Consider the following 21796-nt stretch of genomic DNA (forward strand, 5'->3'; position numbering starts at 1 on the left):
GCTAATCTGCCCAAGATACCAAATTTAGTGTTTAAAAAGACAGTTGAAGCAAAAATCCCTGCCCGAACATGTACCGTGCTCATACTGTGCTCAATGTAAGCTTTCCCCCGGCCCAACGGACGCCGACGGAATGACTCCTCAAAAGACTTCAATGAGCGGGAAAAGCTGCACCTGCAACTTACGCAACCCACATTATCGGAGAGTGACTCCATTCGCCAAGAAACGGAGCTCTCCACACGACGATGCCAAAATGGTGTTTGCGCATGAAACGCATGACAAGGCATGTACAGAAGTAGGCACCTTCTTCGCTGCCTGTCCTACGACAGTAATACGTTGTGGCTGTCTAGTGGTCGGTTGTCTATAGGTCATGGTGGTTGGTGCCTGAATGCTGGGCTCAGTGAGCAAGAAAATACGTTCAACAGCGAAACGCACTCCCCAGTATCTTTCCACTGCCCAAGCTTAAGACAAAGGTCCGATTTTTGTAGTTGCAATACACCCATTTAGGTATTGCGACAGTCTTTAAATTGGTGACACATGTTACAGCACCCAAGAACGGAACAGAATAATCAGTCACCCTTAACCACACTATCTGTGAAAGACGTATGATGTGTTGGCGAAAGGCCGTCATACTCCGCTTACGATGTCAAAGGTTCTTAGTTAATTGTGCTTGTGCCAATCAGAACGTGCATGTCCAGTGACTTCTTTCATGTACTGCAAACTTCCTGGTCCACAATACACGTTACATGGAAGTGGATCTGCTTTTAGATGCGAAAGCATCTTATGGTCTCGGCATGTCGCGCGTCGGCGTCCGCACTCACACTGCGCATGCGCAACTCTCCTCCTTACACCTACAGCTGCGCGATAATACACTATAAAAACAAATAGTTAGCGCCGTCTGGTTTCGCTACCACGATTCTGTGGCCGCAACGGGAGGTACGTGGTGCTCTTCCCACTACGCTACAAATCCGGGACAGAGCAAGTGCTACGAACGCGCCTTATGTCGTTGACTCATTCAAACTACTTCAAGAAGCTACTAATACAGGCACGCGAAGCTGAACGTCAACGGAAACGACGAACTGAAAACTTTAGAGGAGGATGTTGAATTTGCCGTGGGAAAGCTGTGGCGGGAAGCGCCACGCGCCTTGCAGCTCAACCAGCCCCGTCCGCAGTGCCTCTGATGGTGATTGTGGCAGGATGCCCCTAGGGGTTGGCCAACCAAAGAATCCATCACGAGATAGGTTCGCGTTCAACCACCGTCGTCATCTTCCCGTAGGGGAACCGCCGAAGAAGAAGAAGGAGAAGACAAAGCTGCGAAGAGATGGGCGTGTACATTGCTCTCAGCCGGTGCACCAATACTTTTTATTCCCCTTTATACTCACCTTTTTCCTGTATTAATTCACTTTACTTCTTTTAATCCAAATAACAGTTTTTTCTCTTCTCTCAGTTAGCGCCCATTTCCTGGCCAATCCCCCTGAGTGCGTACGAGCCATTTTTTGGTACCAACCAACCAACCAACCAACCAACCAATGTCAACAACCTTTACGTCACCAACGCTGACGGAGACTACCGATTCTACCACAGAGACAACATCGACAAGAACATGATGGACGAGTTTCGGCGGCTCGAGAACCACCGCCTACGCACATTAACACAACAGTAATTGCGTGCCTTTGCCACCGGTGTGGACCCGGACGCGGAATTCCCTCTGGCGTTAGTAAAAACCAGATCACTCAACATAACGGCAACACAATGGAACCACACGGAACCGCCACGATGCTTCGCATCCTCATCAGGAGTCCCCACGGGAAGATGGTGTATTTTTTTTGGTCATGTTTGTCCTGTTCTTTGTCATGCTTTTGGTGGAGCTGTTAACCTTTCCTGGGGACGTAGGATCTGTCTTCTAACAAAATAAACCTTGAAAAACGAATTTGAAAAGTCAACGCTCAACAACTTCACCATAGGATTCTTAGAACGATCTCGAACCCCGTTTTCGCTAATTTATTTACCGAGCCGAAATATTTCTCTCTGGAAGACGTGAAACGTATGGCATACCGCAGTAGTTAAGCCCCGTATAAATTAATCATCTTACCGGGACGGCCCTTATCGGGAGGAATCTAGTTGCCTGTGTAGCAAAAATTAGGACTGCGTCATTGCAGGGCCAACATCTCAAGGCAGCATAAATAAAAATAGGGTGGGCAGCTCAACAAACTCCACAGTAAACACTATCTAACAATAAATACATAATAAAGAATACGCCGACCACTAAAGAAAATAAAACAAATAAATTCCCCCGCATTTCCCCGAGGGGGAGAATGTGAAAGTGCGAATGCACGGTTGTCGGCCCGCTTGCGGCGCTTGCGCTCGGCCCCCGCAGCCCACCGCCTCGCCGCCTTCTCTTCCATCTCTTCCATCGGGTTTGTAGTATCACGTGTACACCACGCAGTTATCAAGCCGCTATAACGCCGCCGAGTCGCCAACGCACGCCGCTGACGACGTAGTTTGAATGCGTTAAAGATATAAGGCGCGTCAACACTGATATCACCGTCGCGTCCGTGGCTTGATCGGTAGAGCGTCGCGCTGCGGCCGCAAAGTCCGCGGATCGAAACCTGGCGCCGGATGCTGTTTCTTTATAGAGGAGCACTGCGGACGCCGCCGCCGGCGGTGGATGGTTTGGGGTCGCTTATAAAGTGTATTACTTAAAAAATAAAACAATGACGTTTCGGCACCCAGAACGGGAGCCTTGTTCACACTGAAAGCAGACAGAAAGCTAAGAGTTTAAGTAGGATGAAGCATGTGACCTAAACACCTTGCGTAGGCGGGGAGAAGATTGCCGTCAGTGCGGTTCAGAGTGTTTTTGTTCTTCTTTATCATTAACGATTCAAGATACGGCGGAGAAGCGAAGTCCTTCTTGGTGGCGACAACACGTGTCATGGTTACACAAAGCATTGTAAGGACGTAAAGAAAGGAAAAGTGTCCACTAATGCCCTCGCGGAACATGCGCAATCGTCTAAGCATGAGATAGATAGACTGGGGCAAGGCACGTGTCTGCCACAGAGAAGGACTTTGCCTCTAGGGTGTATCTTGAATCGTTAATGATACAGACGAACAAAAACACTCTAAACTGCACTGACGGCAATCTTCCCCCCGCCTACGCAAGGCCACGTGCTTCATCCTACTTTAACTCTTAGCTTTCTGCCTCTGGTTTTGGTGTGAACAAGGCTCCCGTTCGGGGTGCCGAAATGTCATTGTTTTATTTTTTTGTTTTATTTTCTCTTGCGGTCGTCGTATTATTTATTATGTACTTCAATGTCATTCCCGACCAGACGGGCGTCCGTGGAAGCCTCGATTTCACTATATCTACCAACGATAAAATTGGCGGAACTGCGTGGGACCTTCGTCGTAGATGATGTCAGTTCACTAGGAGCTGAGCATTGTTACGAGAACCGTTGAAAGTAAATATCCTATCGACGTTTACGCGTGAATTGGAACAAAAAGTGACGTCAATACTACAGAGACACATAAGCTCAGGTTCTCGCGTCCAGCCTAAGTTTTCAAAAAAAAACGCGCACGCCATACAATGACCCAATGGTCTGTATGCAGTAAAGCTGGTTAGGAAGGAGTACAACAAAAAATAGCGCGGCCAGTACTTGTCACCTAATGTATGCTTGTACTTGTCACCAGCAAAGCTTGTACTTATCACCAATAAAGATGTCACCTAACGTACCGCAAAAAATCTTCGGGCACTAACATTAAACTATGCGGTTGGCATTCAAGTTTCAATCAATTCAAAGCCTTTTGAAGTGAAAAACAGCCACGGGAAAACACCACGAAAATGTCATAACTTGTATTTCCCCAAATACCATCACCAACACGTTACGTGAAGTATGCACATTCGATATGCCCGCGCGGGCCAGACTTCGCTATATGGAAAGCTACCCCAACGGATCGAAAGAGCTTGGAAGCTGTCCCCTACGTCACAAATTTGGCTTAGGAGTGTGAAAAACTTTGCTTCATAAAATTTTGATTTCATTTACACAGGAAATATTTATGCAGCTGACTTCTCTGCCGAGGGTATTCTGTCAAAGACGAAATGTCGGTCAGGTTGCAAGGTAGCAGTGTCAGGATTATAGTAAGCGTCGCCTATTTCTATACATGTGTTATTTTTATTTTGCCGTGTATCAGGTTTCTTGCGGTGGGACTATAATAGGAAGGAAGTGGATATTGACGGCTGCCCATTGCATGTACCTGAAAGCGGAATCGAGACCCCTACTTCCAGCTGACATCCGTGTGCGGGCAAGTAAGTGCAGTCTCGAGTTGATATAAAACGCAAAAACCATTCCCCAGAGGTGGGTCGCCTATGTAGGAATGGGTTCTGACACGCATAACTGAGAGGCATGCTTTGCGCACATTACAACATGTTGGATTGCCTCGGAAAGTTTACTAGAAAATAGTTGCTGATGCCATATTAGTGTAGGCCTGAAAATGTATGATAGGATAGCGTTACTTCGCCGCCAAACAGTGATTTGAATTGGAGTTGTGCCATTTACGAGTTACGCTTCCAAAACCCTTAAGATGAGCGAAGAGAGCCAGGTTAGCCGCAGTGGTTTAACATTGCTTGGCACACGAAATATAAACGTCATTTACGCTTGGTTGGCCTAACATGTGGACGTGAGAGGTTGCGGTTGCTTCGCTTTGGTAAGTTTGAGCGAGAAGGCGACAGTGCTAGTGCTTCAAAGAATTCATTCTCTAGTTTCTTGGCCGTACTAATTTTTTTAGTTTTTTGCTAAAATTCAGAGAAAGACAAATGGGTCCTGAAGAGGACGAAATACTGGTAGAGTCTGTAGCGTCTCCAGAAATTTTCTTCGGGGGCGGGGGGGAAGCAAACGCACGGTCAACCAAAGATGAGGGAGGGTTGGTAGGCGGGCAAGGTTTTTCGTGCATTGTTTTCTATACAGCTTTGAAGTGCAATCGAGTGAGATTTAAAGGCTACCGTGCGAGCATCGACCAGCAAAGCGGGCTAGGGGCCTAGCAGTTCGTTTCGAAACCATGAAAACCAAGATTTCGCACTCTTCTCTCGAACGTTGCTTGTTCCATGCTACAATAATGTCCCCCGCGAGTAACTTTCCAGCCTTTCTGGTTTTAAGTTTACATGCGTTGTGATAAAACACAGACTTGGTTTCCTCTGATCTTCTCCTATGTCAAGAAAATTGGCGGGAAATATCTGCTAATGATAGTGCTTTTTCTGCTTTGTTTGAGCCAGTTTCTCGATTGAATAAGATCTAAACATCGCATATAAAGGGGGAAGAGTGAGAAAAGTTGGCCTAATATTTCCTTCCTTACGCGCCATTTTTAATTGCAAAGAGATAAAGCATGCTATTTGTGTGTTCTGGCTCATGTTTTTTTATCGTGTTGCGTTTGTGCATGACTGTAAAGCATCTGTCTGGGCCTCACGGTTAACATCTTAGCGTAATCTTTGAATTCAGTTTAACGACCTCAGGTTGTTCTTCGTGCAACACAACCACACGCAAGCCTTGCATAAAAACATTCATGGATAAGGGGAACGTGCCCCGTGCCCATTGCCCATCTTGCAGATGCAGCAGGAAGAAGTATCCAGAGGCACACGACAATCTCAATATATCCCAGGCCATTGCTTGGCGACAAATACAGACACGAACATTCCCTAACCCACTACTCTAACCGCCGTCAACAGTTTACCAAGCAGATATTGAAACACCTCGTGAAGAAATAGTGAAGTCCAGCACCCATGACACTACTCCCTGAATATAGGTACGAGAATCCGAATTTATACATGCTAAATTATTCTCTTTACCCCGTGAGGAAAGAGTTAAGTCCGGCACCGATTGTGTTAGCCCCTTAATATAAGTACGAGAATCCAAATTTATTCATGCTATATTATACACTGTATTCCAATCCACGATGCGAAGTGCCACAGGAATTCGTTCTGAAGCCCAAACTAACACGGGGGGAATTGAAGTCCCCCGCGAAAATTACTGGAGGGGCTGCCAACGCCAGAGCGAAATCAAGTGGGCCAGTATTCGTAACGCCTTTCCGAAAGCAAACATTGACCAATCAGAATGGTAGACTACCTATGATCCTAATCTCGCAGTTGGAGGGACACAAGGTAAACAAAAATATCTCTTAAATTGCGCAATCAACAAGCCACCTTCCAGAGAAGGTCGATCTATGCGAAATGGGCGAAAATCACTAAGACCAAAAGATTGATTGTTGCCGAGCTATGTTTCCTGAAGCAAGATAACGTTCGGATAAAGTTGACAAGAAAGGCAATGTAGGACCGCAGATCCGGCTGTTACGTACCGGCGATTCTACTGGAGGCAGACCAAAAGACTGATTGTTGTTTAACCATGTTTCTTGAAGCAAGTTAACATCAGGATAAAGTTGACAAGCAAGGCAAAGTAGGCAACAGTTGTGGTTGTTACGGACCGGCAATTTTACAGGAGAATTGCAAGAGACCCTATGATTCAGACAGACCCACTGCTGGAACTGCCACCTTGAAAATCCCACCGTAGACCCTAGGCGAGGTGGCGTTTCTTGAATTTTGCTTTAGGCGGTGAATCAAGTAATGCGACTGCACTTGAGGGCGAAATAAATGAAATGAAATGAAAGCCTCCCATTCCCGTAGATTCCGAGCGTTTACGAGACTAAAGTGCACGCCAGGATTGTATATCCATGTTCGAGTCTCAGGAGGGAGAGTGCAGATCCAAAGACTGCGAGTCGATCTTATGGTAAGAGGCTGACGAAGATTCAACATTAGAGCGAGGAAGGGGCTCAGGGCCATCCGGGACAGTAGAGAAAGCAGGCGGGACATTTTAGGAGATTTGGGAGCAACACTCTCAGTAGAGAGAAGGGGCCCATCCGTGTTATAGGCTACCTGTGGAATTACCGGTTGTAAGGTAGTGTTAGGAAGATGCCAATACGGTACAAGCTAATCCAATAATGTGCGAGAGACACACTCAGTGATATCAGTAGTTATCTGAGTAACCTCAACAGCCGCTGCAATAGCTGTTTCAAAGGCAGGGTCAGCTAAGGAATGCTGGTGGATCTTAATTACTGCTTTTTTATCTGCGGTTGCAATATCACTCAAGAAAACGGGTTTGGTCGTTGACGAGGCCTGATTTCCCAAAACTCTAGAGTATCCATGAGCCCTTTCTCTGATTAAGGAGACTGCCTCCCCACATGAGCAGAGGCACATTTCCATAAACATTTAGTATTTGAAGATCCCTTGCTCTAATGGAATAATTTCACCAGAAGCTCGACACCGGTGTGACAGTTTGCACGCCGTCAATGCCTCACAAATGATATCCTGAAGGAGAAGCGAAGCCACCCCTCGGCTCTTCTTCCCTGTTGCTGTTTTCTACGTTATCTACGTCGACACCGGCACGAGCGCTTTATCTTCACTTCTGTTGTGGCACCGCTTGCTGGCTCCGCGATCGCCGCCTCCTCACAACGTGATTTCAACAGGCGCCACTCCGGAGTAGTGCAGTTTGTTCTACGCAGTGTCAGTGGTTGCATGCTCGGCAGGCATTGTGGCCATCCGCGCCCGCAAATGGCGCGATCACAACAAAGGGCCTCTCCGACCGGAACTGATGCTGGAAACAACAATGGGTCACCTTACTAAAAAAATGCCTCAAAACAGTAGTGTAACCGTCAAAAATAAGGAAGGTCCTCATTATGGGCAAAAACAAACTAGGATGTGTTTCATTTAGAAGTAATACCCAGCGTGCAGCATTTAATTATAGGAATATTCAAATTAATCTTTGAATTTCCCCTGTTTTTTTCTGGCAGGCGACGAATGGCGTCACGCGGCCACGTAAAGAAATCACACTAAATATGGGTGAGGATATCATCGGCGAAAACAGTCACGTTAATAACCACGGCATAATCCTACAAAGAGGACGCAAACTCCATCTCACCATCGCCAAACTACAGAACGTTTGTAACCTATTGGCCTACATTGTTAAGCACCTAACTTGGGTGGGCACATAAATGGGAGGGAAAGAAACAATAAGGCTGATGTAGGTATTGATCAAGTGCCGGATATTGTACGAATACTGAAAGAAATCCTAATATACGCTATCATCACGATGGCATATGAGGCATCGCTGCTCGTCCCAGTTCTGACGTTACCCGAAAGGTTTCGTACCTTTGTCCTTTATAACACTTTCGAAGAAATCAGAGAGGTAACTCTCGAAGTTCAAATAGAGCGCCTTGGAAAAACAAAATCGGGACGCACCGTAGGGGAGATAGACACCCTTCTGTAGAAGCAACGACTGGAAGCCGTAGTGAACGTGTCACCGACCAAGCAATCCCCTTAAAGACCAAAAAGCATACATCCAAGACTAAGCAAGTACCGGTGGGTTATCTTTTGAGGTGGGTTAGTTTGGAAGGTGCACAGGGTTTCAGAAGAGGTGGTTCGCCATACAAAATACAGTAGAGCCAGCTTGAAATCAATGATGATCCTTAGCGGGTTTGGACGCTGTGTGAGGGCCCGCGCAGTAGCTAAGCTGGAGAAGTTGTGGTGAAGATAGTGGATATGGTGATCGTGCTCAGTTGGGCAGTAGCAGTATTGCGCATGACGGCCATAGTGTAAGCGTTGGGGCGGCGGTATTCGGCCGCAGGGCAGTACACGGTTTCCGGGCATTTCGCCAGTAGTCGGTTCACGGCGCGTGCGAGGGCTTGGTGGCGTGCTGATTTATAGATGAGGTCATTTCCTGATGAAGGGGTCTTGTGAAGAGTTTTTCCAAATTTATAGGGGGAGGGATGGAGTATGCTTAGTTTTGCGGAACAGCTGTATGCCTTGAACAGCGACAATAGATTTGTCATCTTCAATGTGGTGTCTGCGATTTATATGCATAAACTAATTCAGTGGGGGTGTTGAAGACAGTTGGAGCAGACTATCCGTGTATGCGCTCGGAAGGAAATGCAGCGTGGCTGGGTAGTCCTTGTGAACGAGGCCAGCCGTCTTGTTCAGCACAACCTTTGAGGCTTGTATATATGGCAAGGAATAGAAGATGCGGCTGAAGAAAACAGAGTGCACTAGGTGGAGGCTGTTCCGTTGATCTAGTCCGTTGTGTAGTGAACGTGCGTTAATTTGGTTGACGCGAAAGCCCAGTTGTATTGAGAAGGAATACGATCGCTTATGCTGGATGATTACTCCGAGGTTTCTGAGGCGAGAGGCACTGGAAACCATATGGCCTTGCACCGTTACTTCAATTTTGGCATTTGTTGTAGTAAGTATGCGAGTATTAGCAGCTAAGACTTGTAAGGGGGTTAGGTCAGTCTGGCCGAGGCGGCCTCTCAGGTGACCGCAACGGCGCCTGCTTAAAGAGTGCTTTCACTATGTCTTATTCTTCGAGCACCTTCGCTAACTTATGTTACCTTGAGTGTGATGTTATCCGGGTATACACCAAAGTGAAGGTGCGCGATCTTTTTGAGAGATTGGGCAACACGCAAGAGGGAAACATTGAAGAGCATAGGGGACAGGACGAAACCTTGGTGAGTACCTGCGCTGGCCAGATGGTATGGGTCCCTGGTGTGTGCCACCGTGCATATGGTGGCTGTGCAGTGACTGAAGAAAGCCTTGACCTTGTTATATCCCTCGTGACTCGTGAGTGACCATGTTGAAGGGTTTTTAAAGGGGCACTGACACAAAATTTTGAAGGCGAGATAACTTCGGAGATAGATTGGTGGAAACACATATACATCATCTGCAAAATATGAGCGCCGAATACAGCCTAGAACATATTTAAAATAAATTTTAAAGTGTGCGAAACGCAACCTAGCAGCCAGCAGAGGACCACGCGCAATCGACATCCCGAGGATATCGTGTAAATAAACAACATCCAAACACGTCACGAGTTTGTGTTTGCCGCTTCCGCACTGCCAGCGTTTTTCGCCGGCTCGCCGCTCCAATCCGAGGGCCGGAGGGCGGAGCTTCTGCTCTCGAGAACGAACGACCCGATCGTTGGCGGCGGAGGCGCCGTGATTTCGTCAGCTCATGGGGCAGCTCGCCGCTACCAAAGTTCCACAGCGATTCCAGGCACTCTGTTTCTATTACTGTTTATTACCATTGGATGCGAAAACGCGCCGGAGGCACGAAAAGCCCACTGAGCTAGCCGCACGGTCGCTGTGCAGGCGGCGGCCACGGCCGCGAAGTGGCCCAGGCCGGCGCAGGTAGCTCGAGTGATAGCTTGTTACCGCTGCCCAAAATTGTCCCCAAGTCCCGACCATGGTGGCTTACATGAGAAAGGAGTTAATGATGCGATGGCGGGTTGCATTAAAAATTGTCATCTGCACCGCTTACGAGAGCGGCACTCGAATATCCGCCGCAGTGCTAAGCCGAACACATCTGTAGGCGGACCTGTAGGCAGACCGGCCAGCTGCTCCCAGCGCGCGTCTTGCCACCCACCGTCTCAAGCGTCGCGCGTCGTTGTTTAGCCGCGGTAGCATTTGCACTCGGAGAGCCTGCGTCACATCCACGGTCGCTTTTCAATTAAGCGCCTCACGAGATCAGTACGTGGGGGCATTCGCAGAAACTGCCGTCTATGCGGATTCGACAGTGCTACGGCGGCTCGGCCCTGTGATATCCCTCCGACGGTCACGTGGTCAGCTTTGTTCACACAAAATCCACAAAATCCATCGTTTCGCGGCACTCGCTGAAACCGAAACTGCGACTAGCCGCATTTAAAATGCCTCTAATTAAACAACCGTCGCACGCTGAAGCAAATGAGGTTTCTACAGGTTATAAGTAGGTAACTAGCTACTTATCGCAACAAAAAAAACAAGATGCAAAAGTTTTGTGTCAGTGTCCCTTTATGGTCTAGAGCTAAGATAGTAAGGTCAAGGTAGTTTTATAGTAGATTTGGTGCGGAGAGTTTAGATCTGATTGATTGTTGGATTATGAGAATTAACGGGTTGAAGCTACACAGGCCATGAGGTACGCAGTATTAGATGGCTCCGGATTGATTTTGGCCACCGGAAATTTTGAACTAGGGGCTAAATATCGAACGCACGGGCGTTTTGGCACTTCGCCGGCAGCAGATCGTTTATGCCTGAATCCAGACAGGTATGCTGGAGGGGTTCGGCTTCAATTAGGTGGTGGGTGAGTCTGCTTTCAGTGACGAGTTCGGAACTTTTCCAGCGCAGGACGTAAGCACGATGGAGCGCAGCTGAATGGGGGCTATCTGTTTCAAGGGATTTTGGATAAACGAAATGGGTGCTGTGCGCCACTCTGGCAGTAGGACGCCCGTTCCCCAGTAGTTATTGTAGTATTTGGTTAGTTGCGCGATGGTGGGTACAGCGATGTGGCGGAACATCTTGTTGGGGACAGAGTCGCCACCGGAAGCTGAGCCTTATTTTATGGCTTGGAGAGCCGTCCTGACTTCTGCTTCAGTGTGAGCTGTTTGTCCTCTTCTCCGCCTTAGGTTGGAGATGGTGTTTGCGGTCATTTCGGTTTCTTAACGGAGCCGAGCTGTGTCTTGATTTTGGATATGTATCCACGGGTATTGTGTATGAGTCTGAAGTTTGTGACACTTGGATGAGCTTGTTTTCTGAGGGTTGATTAGGTGTCAAAGCAGCGTTTAGGTTTTTCGCATACCGAACGCTACTAGCATCTGCTAAAAATTTGATATTGTCCTTGGGTCGGTTGTTTCGTGTATTTCTGTATGGTTTTCTTCAGTTCATCAAGTTGACGAGGGAGGGCTCGGTTGTGCTTGTTACGCGCTCCAACGTTTATTTGTACTAAGCTAAGCCTCCCGGATGTAGCGAAGGCGAAAGTCGACTTTATGACAGCAGTTATGCAAATCAAAGCGGATGCTGGCTTGCTTGGGTGTCTGTGATAGTTGCTGAACCAAAGTTCTGTGGTTGTGTAGAACCTCGGATGTTACAGGTTGAAGCTGAGATCTCATTTTGAGTAAGTTGCCTCAATCTGTAATGTGTGTATGTCTGTAAAGGGCAATGTACTGCTTGGCCGTGATTACTGATTGTAGAAAGTAGTGTTGAGTACTCAGTGTGGGGTCGGTGCAGGTTCTTTGCCGTACTTCGACACCGTTGGATAGGGCGAAATCTGGGGTAGTGTTCGTCTGCACACTCGTACCCAGACAGGTTGCCGTGTAAACATCGGATTCCAGAGTGAAATAACACTTTTTGAATTTGTTACCACCGCAGACGGCCGTCCTTAAAGATATATACGCAGAGCTTCATGACATGGGAGGAGCGTTTAAATCACCGATCACACGGAGTGGGTGCTTGGCTGCTTTCTGCGAAGGTAGAATGAGGGAATTGAACCTGTGTTGATGTTGTTAGGGCTACTGTAGATGTTTAGAATAAATATACTGTTGTCATCCTTGCGGTAAGGGAGCACTGTAAGGAAAATATGTGCGGTTGTTGTCTTAGTGACGGCTTTCTGATTGACTACTACCTTGCTATAGATGAGAATGGCTTTTACATGGGGACCAGTGTACGGAAGGCTTCGGTGTACCGGTAGTTTAATGATTCGAGCTTCTTAGACATCGAATTAATTAGGGCCCTTGTCTTAGGATTGGTTGAAAAGCAAAAGGGAGTTTCGCTTCTTCTTGGGGCCCCTGCAATTCCACTGCAAGGCAAGGAGCGTGGTAGAATTCTTGCGAGAGATCAGCAGGACGATCACGGAGATCTTTCAAGCTATTAGAAGAGACCAAAAAGGCATCAAACTTTTTTTCGATTAGGCAGATTCGATTGAGGAAGGCGTGTATCTTGGTCTTTAAGGGCTTCCATCATCACCAGTTTGGTAAATTCGTTAGACCATAAAGTTTGATGGCAATACATTTATTAAGTTTTTTGCTAGGATAAGGCGATGTGGTAGGTGCGTTCAATAGCTGCAAGCTGATGTATAAGGGGGGGTTTGGCGGACGTCAGTAGGAATGGTCGATTGTGTTGCCTGTCTCTTGGTGGCAGGCGATATAGTGGTGGTTTTTGAGATAGAGGGAGAAAAGTGCACGCATTGTCGTTGTGCTTTGCGTGGAAGAAGAGAAACGAGAGGGGCTACTTGGCATTGCGGAGGGATTAGCGCGCCATTGAGCGACAGCTTCACTTTGCGCATCATTAAATTCCTTTGTCGATAGTGTGCCAGTTTTTGTCGAACGGTTCGTAGTCCCTGAAGAAAAGCCCTCGGTATGTTGGGGTGGTTCTGAAGCGAGCTAGAGGGAGAGGAATGCGGGCAGCTCACCTTGGTAGCTTCAGCATGAGGAATGAGCAGTCGCTCGTTCGTCTTCTTCTTCTTGTCTTGCTGCTTCGTGGCCTTCTCTTGTTTACGCGATTGCGAAGTCTGTCGCTAACCCGTTGGCACCACATTCGTGGCGAACCGGGTATCTGTAACTTGAGCTAATGTAGGGGACTGTAGTCGTAGGTAGAAGCACCTCGAGGATTTAGCAGAGCCTGTTAAGTTAGCACCCTCACACACAATGCGCTTTGGCATACACTGATGTTGGTCCGTGTTGCTGAGTAGTCAGCATTGTTAACAGCGAGAAGGCGGCTGAGTAGGGGGACAGACATCTTTACGGTAGCCGGTGCACCGGCAGGTGGTGCGGGCTTTTCCAAATGAAAGGCTTGCAGCGGTAGTATGTAACAGCGGGTTAAGTACCAAAACAGAACGGCACTGTCTTCGAAGAGGAGTTGTACTATATTCGAAGTCTCATCGTATCCAGAATCCCGAGATCGGGATTATTGTGCCTGAGGCTGTGCTGAATGTTTCCCGCCGTCTGTGTGCTGGGAACGTTGAATATTATGCCCAGTGTCGTGCTAAAGGGAGGAGAAACGTGGGCTGTGATTGGGTATTGTTGCCCGCCGTGTTCAGGGTCGTAGTGCTGCTATACCGTTTGCCTTGGTCCTTCGAGGGAGTGTTACGATTACAAAGTTGAGTTTAGGTTAGGTTGAATGCAGGCTTGGTCCCGGCAACTTGCACGATGATATCCGCTAGCATAGTCAAGGCGACGGAGATGAAGGCCATCTCACCACGCGGGTGGAGGATAACAAATAATTTCCGGCAATGAAGGGGCGGGTTGCTCACTTGATTTAGCTTTGCGGTGGTGGAGTTGCTGCCTGGCTTCGCTGGTGGGGTTGGGGTAACCGAGCCAGTCAGTGTCGTGAGTGTCATTGTCGGCAGCCTAGGCCTTGCGTTAAAGGCGGAGGCGTACTGCAAATAACCCGGGTAGTAGGAGTTCGACCAGTTCGACGGCGATATACCTTTGGCGGCTTGCAACAATTACAGCCACGAAAGAAGCGTGAGAACTTGTTTCAGTCTCGGGGGTCGATGTCTGGGAACATGTGTGGCGGGGTGCACCAAGCGGCGGCAGGGCGTCCGCTACAGCAAACCTGAAGGTGCGAAGGCAGCAATTATCGTAGCTTACTGCCCTGGTGCTCTATGTGGCTGCATGACAACCTTACACAATGGAACAGAAATCGAAATCGCCTGTACCCTTTTGCAACTAAATAAGTGGAACTATTAAGTATTTGCTTGAACATAACTACGGTCTCTATAAAGGCCATTAAACGTTTGCACTTTGAGTATCTAAGGGCTTCGGTTAGTTTCTTCGAACAACAATTCACAGAGTTCCACAGATCACATGGATACAGACACATGATTGTCTAGATTGGAATGGCGCATCCGACCAAGAAGACGCGAAGTCACATACCCTGCTCGGGACAACACGAATACCGCGCTCCCCTCCGAGTAAAGTATGGAGAGCATCTCATCCTACGCCTAGGAACACTGTCATTCCTCGTGCCACCAGGGTATCGCAGCGCCTAAGAAACAAAATTCTGTCATGGGATAAACCAACAAACGTACCACCAAATCTACACGGGGAAGATGCTTGTTCGAAAACGTTATTTAAAACTGACAAATGCAGGGAAACATCCTGCCTCCTTCACGCGACCTAGCTACGTTGAAAGGTAGGCTCAGGGTAGAACGACACAGACCTTACATATGCCACTATTATCGAGGTATGGTAAACAGCACTGACCATCTGATACCTCAGGATCCGCGCAAACGGAATGAAAGGGCAAGGGAAGGAGCTGCTGCATCTGTGCCCTTGACTTCCTGTTTCACCCTTTAGTTTTCTCCCCATTTCTATCCCCTTTTGCAAACTTCCAATTTGTCCTGCTAAATAAAGTGCTTCAGTGAATGTCCCTCTGGGTTAAAAAATCAAATTTGTAATCCGGCAACGACATGAGAGAATAAACAATTTAAAACATTGACATTGGGGGCTTCCCGTATCTAACACACAATAAAACCTCGCAGCTAAAACTTTTCACACCCAAAACTTAAGTTGAAGAGCACATGGTCTATGTATTTGAAGGAGACTGGTGTCTAGAAACAGTTGCGCGTCTAGTCGTTTTCTCTTCGCTGACCTTCAGTACTTAGCATAAATCGTAAATTCAGCAACTCCGTTACCAAATCCTCCCTCGGCGTCGAATTAACGCTATCGCGACGTATATCTCAAGAACTTACAGTACAGGTCCTCTGCATTTTTACTACGCTGGACCACTACGAACACTTTACTTATTTTTAGCGCCAGCGCACACGTGCTAAGCCCGTGCGTTCAACGCTCAAATCAAAGTGAAATATTTCTCTTAGCATGTTTAGCGACAATTTCACTGTTGTGTTATTCATTCATGTTGCTAGTGAAGTGCTAGATTCTCTTAGGAACATTGTGGCGAAACCAAGGTATCATAATAAGAACTGTCTCGTTTCAGGGCCTATGAGCAAAAAAAGTAAAGACGGAACCAAAGATTTAGAAGGAGATCCGATAGAGCTAGATGTAGAACAAATCATTCTCCACGAAAACTACAACTCCGCACGGTTGGAATTCTGGAATGACATCGCGCTTTTGCGACTAAAAAAGAACATCACGTACGAGAAGCATGTGCGACCCATATGCCTGCCTCCCGCGAAAGGTGAGTACCTCCAATACCTCTACGCAAGAATGTGGCTAATTTCTTGAGCAGACAGCATGAGAAAATTTACTTATTTGTTAGCCAAACGGTGACCTTGTGTTAACGAAGAACAAACTAAACCGGCTTGATTATTGACACATTTAAGGCAACAATAACGTGTCATGCATGTACGTCTCGAAAGCCATAGGTCAAGCTAAGCGATTAAAGCAACATAAATTGTATATTTCACGTATTGTTATTCCAGAAATCGGAATGTACAGTAATGCGATGAAGAAATTGGCACCATATAAAAAACGAATTTAAATTAAGGGGTTCCTATAACCTTCTTGAGCACCTCCGTTACACTCCTTAACATTGAACACCGTGGAAGAGGCGCATACTGTTTAGTGAGGAGCACCGATATTTATTTGTCGGTTTTATTTCTTCTTGTTCTGACAAAAAAACTGCGACAGACAGACTGTGAGAAATTCATGTGGCAGCCTTCTCACAGTGAGAGCCATCCTTCGCGCACACCTCTTCTACTAAGTTAGGATGACGTTCAGCTTTCACGGGTCACTCATCCGGATAACACACTCTCCATTCTTGCAGGGTGGCTGGTAAACGCACTAGGCTCCTGCTCCGGAGGCCTGGGTTCAAATCCTACACGAACCCAAATGTGTCTTAAAGTGGAGTTTCAGTGTTCTCACTGGTGGAGTTTGTAAAGGGAAAACGGGTAAAGTGAAAGAAAAAATATGCTTCCCCTGGCAGGAATCGACCCTGGGCCCCCTCGCTTTATGAAGTTGGCGTCTATACGATTGCTTTCTTTCGACGCGGTCGAAGCGGGACTGATTTAGAAAGGGGGGCATACACGTTCAAAACTAAACAGAAAACTTCTGCACCCCCCCCCCCCTCCTGCGTAAAGACGATGATTATTTGTCACGAGAACGCTTCGCGGTCAACCATCGTCATCGTTAGACGGAAATGTGCCTGATTTTTTATCGATTTTTTTTCCTTCGCATAGGCTGCTGTATCGATATCGTTGGTGTTCATTGAAAGGGAAGACTTCGCCTTTGCTGAGTCATCTAAGATTTTCGCGCTACAAGCGAGAAGCTTTACGCAAACGCCATTGATACGATGGGAAGCTGATGATTAGGATGACCCACGCGGATTTCCTGAAAGTTTTTTGTGACTGCCTCTCGCTGTGCATCGCACAATGTGCGTCAATGGGACTTTCTAAAAACATTTGTCATCATAGACTGCTCGCAACAAGCTCAATTGTAAGCCCTACTAAAAGATTTCGGCTGTTTGCATTTTCTAACCTTTTATTTCCGCCTATTTTCTGCCGATTTCTACTTCTTAGTCTACTCTCCGTTAACCCGGTACGTTTTGTATTCTTCAGTGGCGTCGTGAAACCTGGCGTCGGCTAATGAGAGGCTCGCGCAAGGGAGACGGGGGTTTGTAACTCACTTTTCGCGTCAACAAAAACATTTCCACAAATGCACAGCCAAAAGCTTAAAAAACATTTCACGACCGTTCAGTTTCTATTAGGGAAATGTGGAACCATTAAATATTTCACTATTTTTCACCCTCGTCATTGGTGTGTACACAGCTTTTATAACAAATATATCCCATCTCACTCTCTACACAGCAGATATTTCAGGTCGGTCGACATTCTATAGAGCGGGTGAGCCAGCGGTGGTTATTGGCTGGGGAGCTGAAAGAAATGGCCGGGTGCAGAAATCTGCGAAACGCCTGAAACAGCTAGTGAAAGTAATCGGAACAGAAACAAACTGCAGCACGGGCCGTCAAGGAAAGAACTACAGACCGCAAGGGATGATGTGCGCCAACTCAGAAACAGGTAAGTGCCGTGACGCTGGTGTAGGAGAATTCAACCTTGTCTTTGCTTTTTTGTGCACACCCACACAGCTCGGCAGGAGCTAATTTCAGGGGAGGAGAAAACTGGCGATTCCATAGCTTTAATTAACAATAATTTTGTTACGATTTTTTCAACCGCCCCATTCTCCTTTGCTGAACGCTCGTTGGAAAATATATACACGTAATGGTAATCTTGAAACATCTGCCACTTAAGTGCATATGACAGTACGATATTTTGAAAAACGGCGCGGTCAGGGCGTCTCGATAAAATGTTTGGGCTAGTTGCTGCATCACAGCATAAAGAAAAAAGATATAAAAATAGGACAAAAGTAGTAAGAACGACGATACCGATGCGCTTTGCTTCTCATGTTCGCCACAGTAGTAGCTAGCGGACCTTTGACTTATAGCATTACCTTCAGACATTTTGTAGAGCACAAAAAGTGTTCGCTCATATTATCTGCGCGGCCGAGAACTCGTTTACAGCTCTCTTGCTGTTTTTTTTTTCATGCGTGCCGTTTCCGCTACATCCTGCATTATTTACTCTTAAAGGTGTAGGGATAAGTTGGCCGCCTGGGAGGTCGCTGCTTGGATAAGCGGCACGGAGCCTGGAGAGCACGTCCCTTTGGTGGCGTTTCGGATCAACGAAGATGCATTGTTTCATAATTACGCCTACGGGGAAGAGAAAAAGAGCAAAAGCTGTTACCCCGAGCCTCCAGAGGGAAATATTTGTACTGCGGGCAAAGTGCAAAGAAACACCGATAGCAACACGAGCGCGCCGTCGCCGAGTAACCGATCCACCAACCCACAACTTGAACGGCAGCCAGCCATAATGCGGTTACTTAGTCCCTCCCTTCCTTCAGCTCATCAAACCAACTTTTCGCGTAAAGGTTCCTTATACGTATTCCTGAAAGAACGTTTCAGTTATAGAAATTTCGAATCGAGTGACGGCAAATAAATAGCCTTGAAATTCGAACACTCGGGTTTTAAGGCGCCGATCCTATACACACCTGGGCTATTGCCGTGCCGTAGATTAGGGCTCCGGAATAATTCAGAGGAATAAAAATTGCACAGGCCATTACTATGCTCCTTCATGCGAAAGCTGGGCGCAGCGCGAACTGTAGTCTTAGTAATGACGCATATCTGCTGCATCTCAGTTATGAATCGCGTGTCAGGGAACGCAAGTTGGCGCGTGCGACACTCTGCCGTTATCTCTCAGCGCTTGGCCGCCACCAAGCATGTTGTTGGAAATCGTGTTTGAACCTGGTGCGGGAATTCCCCGTGGTTCGGTTGAAGAGCCACAAACAGGGAAGGAGTGTCTGGCGAAAGTGCGAGGGGGAGGCAGTGAGACACACTGAGCCGTGGTGCCGCGCTGGGAGATGACCTTTAGAAGCGCGTGCCGCCCTCTTTCGCCTGTAGGTGCTCCTTTGTTTTCTTTCCGCCTGCGATGTTTCGTTCTGTGGATATGTGACGCGGACGTCTCCTTCGCCGCCATCACCTCCGCAGGAGCCACAGCCCAAAATTTGGCGTCCTGTGCCATGGCGAAACTGAGAAACTGGCGAACTATGGCGAACTTGGGACAACAGTAGAGTGGCTGAGTTGATAGAAGTACTTAAAATGTTGTCTGCGTGGGACAGCAACCCAAGGTACCTAAGGAAACACCCATCCCCATCGTTACAGCAGCCAGGGCGCTCTATTTGAATGGTGGACTCAATGAATGTGTTCTGGGTTTCGACGTAGAAACATTTGTTAGCCGTTTAGGAGTCCTACTGAGAGAGCGGGAGAAAGAGAGAAAGAGCCAGTGTGTGGGCATGTGTCATTTGTGTGGGTGTGACTAACGGCTGAGGGTATATTAGTTCATCCAGTGCGCCTTGAAAGAAATAATGAAAATGAAAAGCTGCGGCATAGAATGCTTTCACACACTTACACAGAGCACATCCTTGAAGGTTCTCGCAAAACGTCTCGCAAAGACCGGCGCTGTGCGCGACCAGTAAAAGGGCATTAGTATCCAAGGCAGCATTGGTGAGTGCCTTGAGACCCTCTAAGTTCAAGTCCCACGTCATGGGGCCTACAAGGAGGGTGCGTTACAACTTCTCTTGAGACGGCTTCATTGCCATCTTCGCGGACATCGCGTTATGTTAATTCCGTTCCGAAGACAGCACCGAAGCTGTCTTTCTTCAAGTGGACGTCACACATGCCTGCTCCGGTTCTACGTAATTTGCCTTGGAGCTCTAGTAACGAACGTTACTAATTAGTGGACAATTGTAGCGCACCCAGAGAGGCAGTGGGTTTCTGCTTGGCACGATAAACTTAGAGTATACGTTAGTGACCTACACGCTGTCTTCCCATATGTCGCGTGTAGAGCGAGGTGAAGACTCGTAGAGGGTTTTGAATAGACCACTTCTTTAAAAGGCGCATACAACGGCAGAAGTAAAAAGGCTTTCTCGCGCTTGCTACGCTCAGTGCACTGAATATGCAATAGGCGTCAGTTATGTGTGGAAGAGTACACTACTGCCTTCCGTCAGCCAAGATAGACCCCTACGTTGTGCTAACAGTTTGGGAAGCAGAGGTTGCTGCATCCTCTCTTGTGAAAGTAATTGGCATTGCTTTGAAAGACTGGAGATGGGTTGGAGACTTTTCTTTCTCAGCTGAAATATTGCTCGTGCCTCCACACTACGTAGGAAGTCATTGCAGTTTTTTTTGCACTTTACACCACTGCAATTATAAGCTTTATTCCCGCAGGTGCAGACAGTATTTGTAGGACACATGTTGCCCGCTCTAACATAATCGGGTGGTGATCTGCAATTAGTGCAAGCAGCCCAGTTATTAGGCTGCTCTTTAAAAAAACAATACAAAATGCGAGTGCATTCAGGATAGCTCAGTAGCCACCAAGAAAGCAGTGTTGCTAAGTAGGGTGCAGGTTGTAGTGCGCAAGAAACAGAGCCATATTCCTGTCGCCGACGATTTTGTCACGGAGGAATTAGTCTATGCATGAGTATGGACGTTACGTTCGTTACTAATGAGCTGTAAGGCAAATAACTTAAAACCGGAGCAGGCATGCGTGACGTCCACTTGAAGCTAAACACAGCTGTTGCAATCTTCAGTGGTGTGGATAGAAAACGTTAGAACGACTCAGAAAAGATGCCGTAGCCCTGTAATGTGAAAGTAGGTCCTGCTTCACCTTGGAGCCTTAGACAACCGCTAGAAAACGCCCTCGTTGCCTCGTCACAACAGGAAGTCGCGTGAAATTGCGTGTTGGCACAAGGAAGCTGAATCCGTCTACTCTGTGTCGTGGCTCCCACTGTAGAGATAGGTTGGGAACCCCCCAAAAAATGTTCGTAGTAATTTTGCCTGATTCTATATTCTTGAAGGAGCACTAACGTGGCATACACCCGTGCTGTTGGAAAGACTGCCGTGAATTCGCACAGAATTATTTCAGCTTGCTAATTACAGAAGTAGCAACCAGGCGAGTAGAAATGTGCGTTTCTGCGAAAGGAGTTCTCTCTTTGGTACTGCAGAAGCAGATATGTGCCGGACCCACAAAAGGCCTAACGTTAACCTCGTTAATTTGCACTCAAACGTGACGTACAATTACTTTGGTGTTTGGCACGTCGTAAGCATCAACGTTGGACCAGGCTATTATTTAAACCTGCATGGACACCTAACGAAGCCCAATGGCGAAGGCTCTCAGTCATTGTAACGTGGACACATTTAAGAAAGGTTACTATAATTATTAAAGAACACCCAATGTCTACACGCATCCCGCCAAATATTGCGGTCAAACCGCGGAATGCCTCAGTAACACAGTAGTCACTAAAAATCGAAGACGTCCATAGCGTCCTAATTTATTTTGTCACATTTAGCCGAATAGATACATTGCAACAGATAAATAGCTCTCTGTCTTTGAAAGTTTAGTGAAAGTTGATATGTCAGGTTAACATGTTATTCGAAACTACAGGCGTGATTCCTTTTG

At 47.2% G+C, this 21796-nt stretch overlaps 1 protein-coding gene across 6 annotated transcripts in view; it reads left to right on the forward strand.

Annotated features, from left to right (window-relative positions):
• The window catches only part of LOC144153655 (complement C2-like), a 146472-nt gene that overhangs the window by 102702 nt on the left and 21974 nt on the right, over positions 1-21796 (forward strand). For 2 of the 6 annotated variants that reach the window (XM_077685313.1, XM_077685312.1), the window contains exons 15-17: positions 4183-4297; positions 15772-15972; positions 17600-17809. In XM_077685313.1, coding sequence (XP_077541439.1) covers positions 4183-4297; positions 15772-15972; positions 17600-17809 — 526 coding nt within the window. The remainder of the gene's footprint in view (positions 1-4182; positions 4298-15771; positions 15973-17599; positions 17810-21796) is intronic. The other 4 variants (XM_077685314.1, XM_077685315.1, XM_077685316.1 and 1 more) reach the window with 4 other exon arrangements.

Source organism: Haemaphysalis longicornis, unplaced genomic scaffold, assembly GCF_048455015.1.
Source record: "Haemaphysalis longicornis isolate Haplotype H1 unplaced genomic scaffold, Haemaphysalis longicornis Haplotype H1 scaffold_9, whole genome shotgun sequence".
In the NCBI taxonomy this organism is placed as follows: Eukaryota; Metazoa; Arthropoda; class Arachnida; order Ixodida; family Ixodidae; genus Haemaphysalis; species Haemaphysalis longicornis.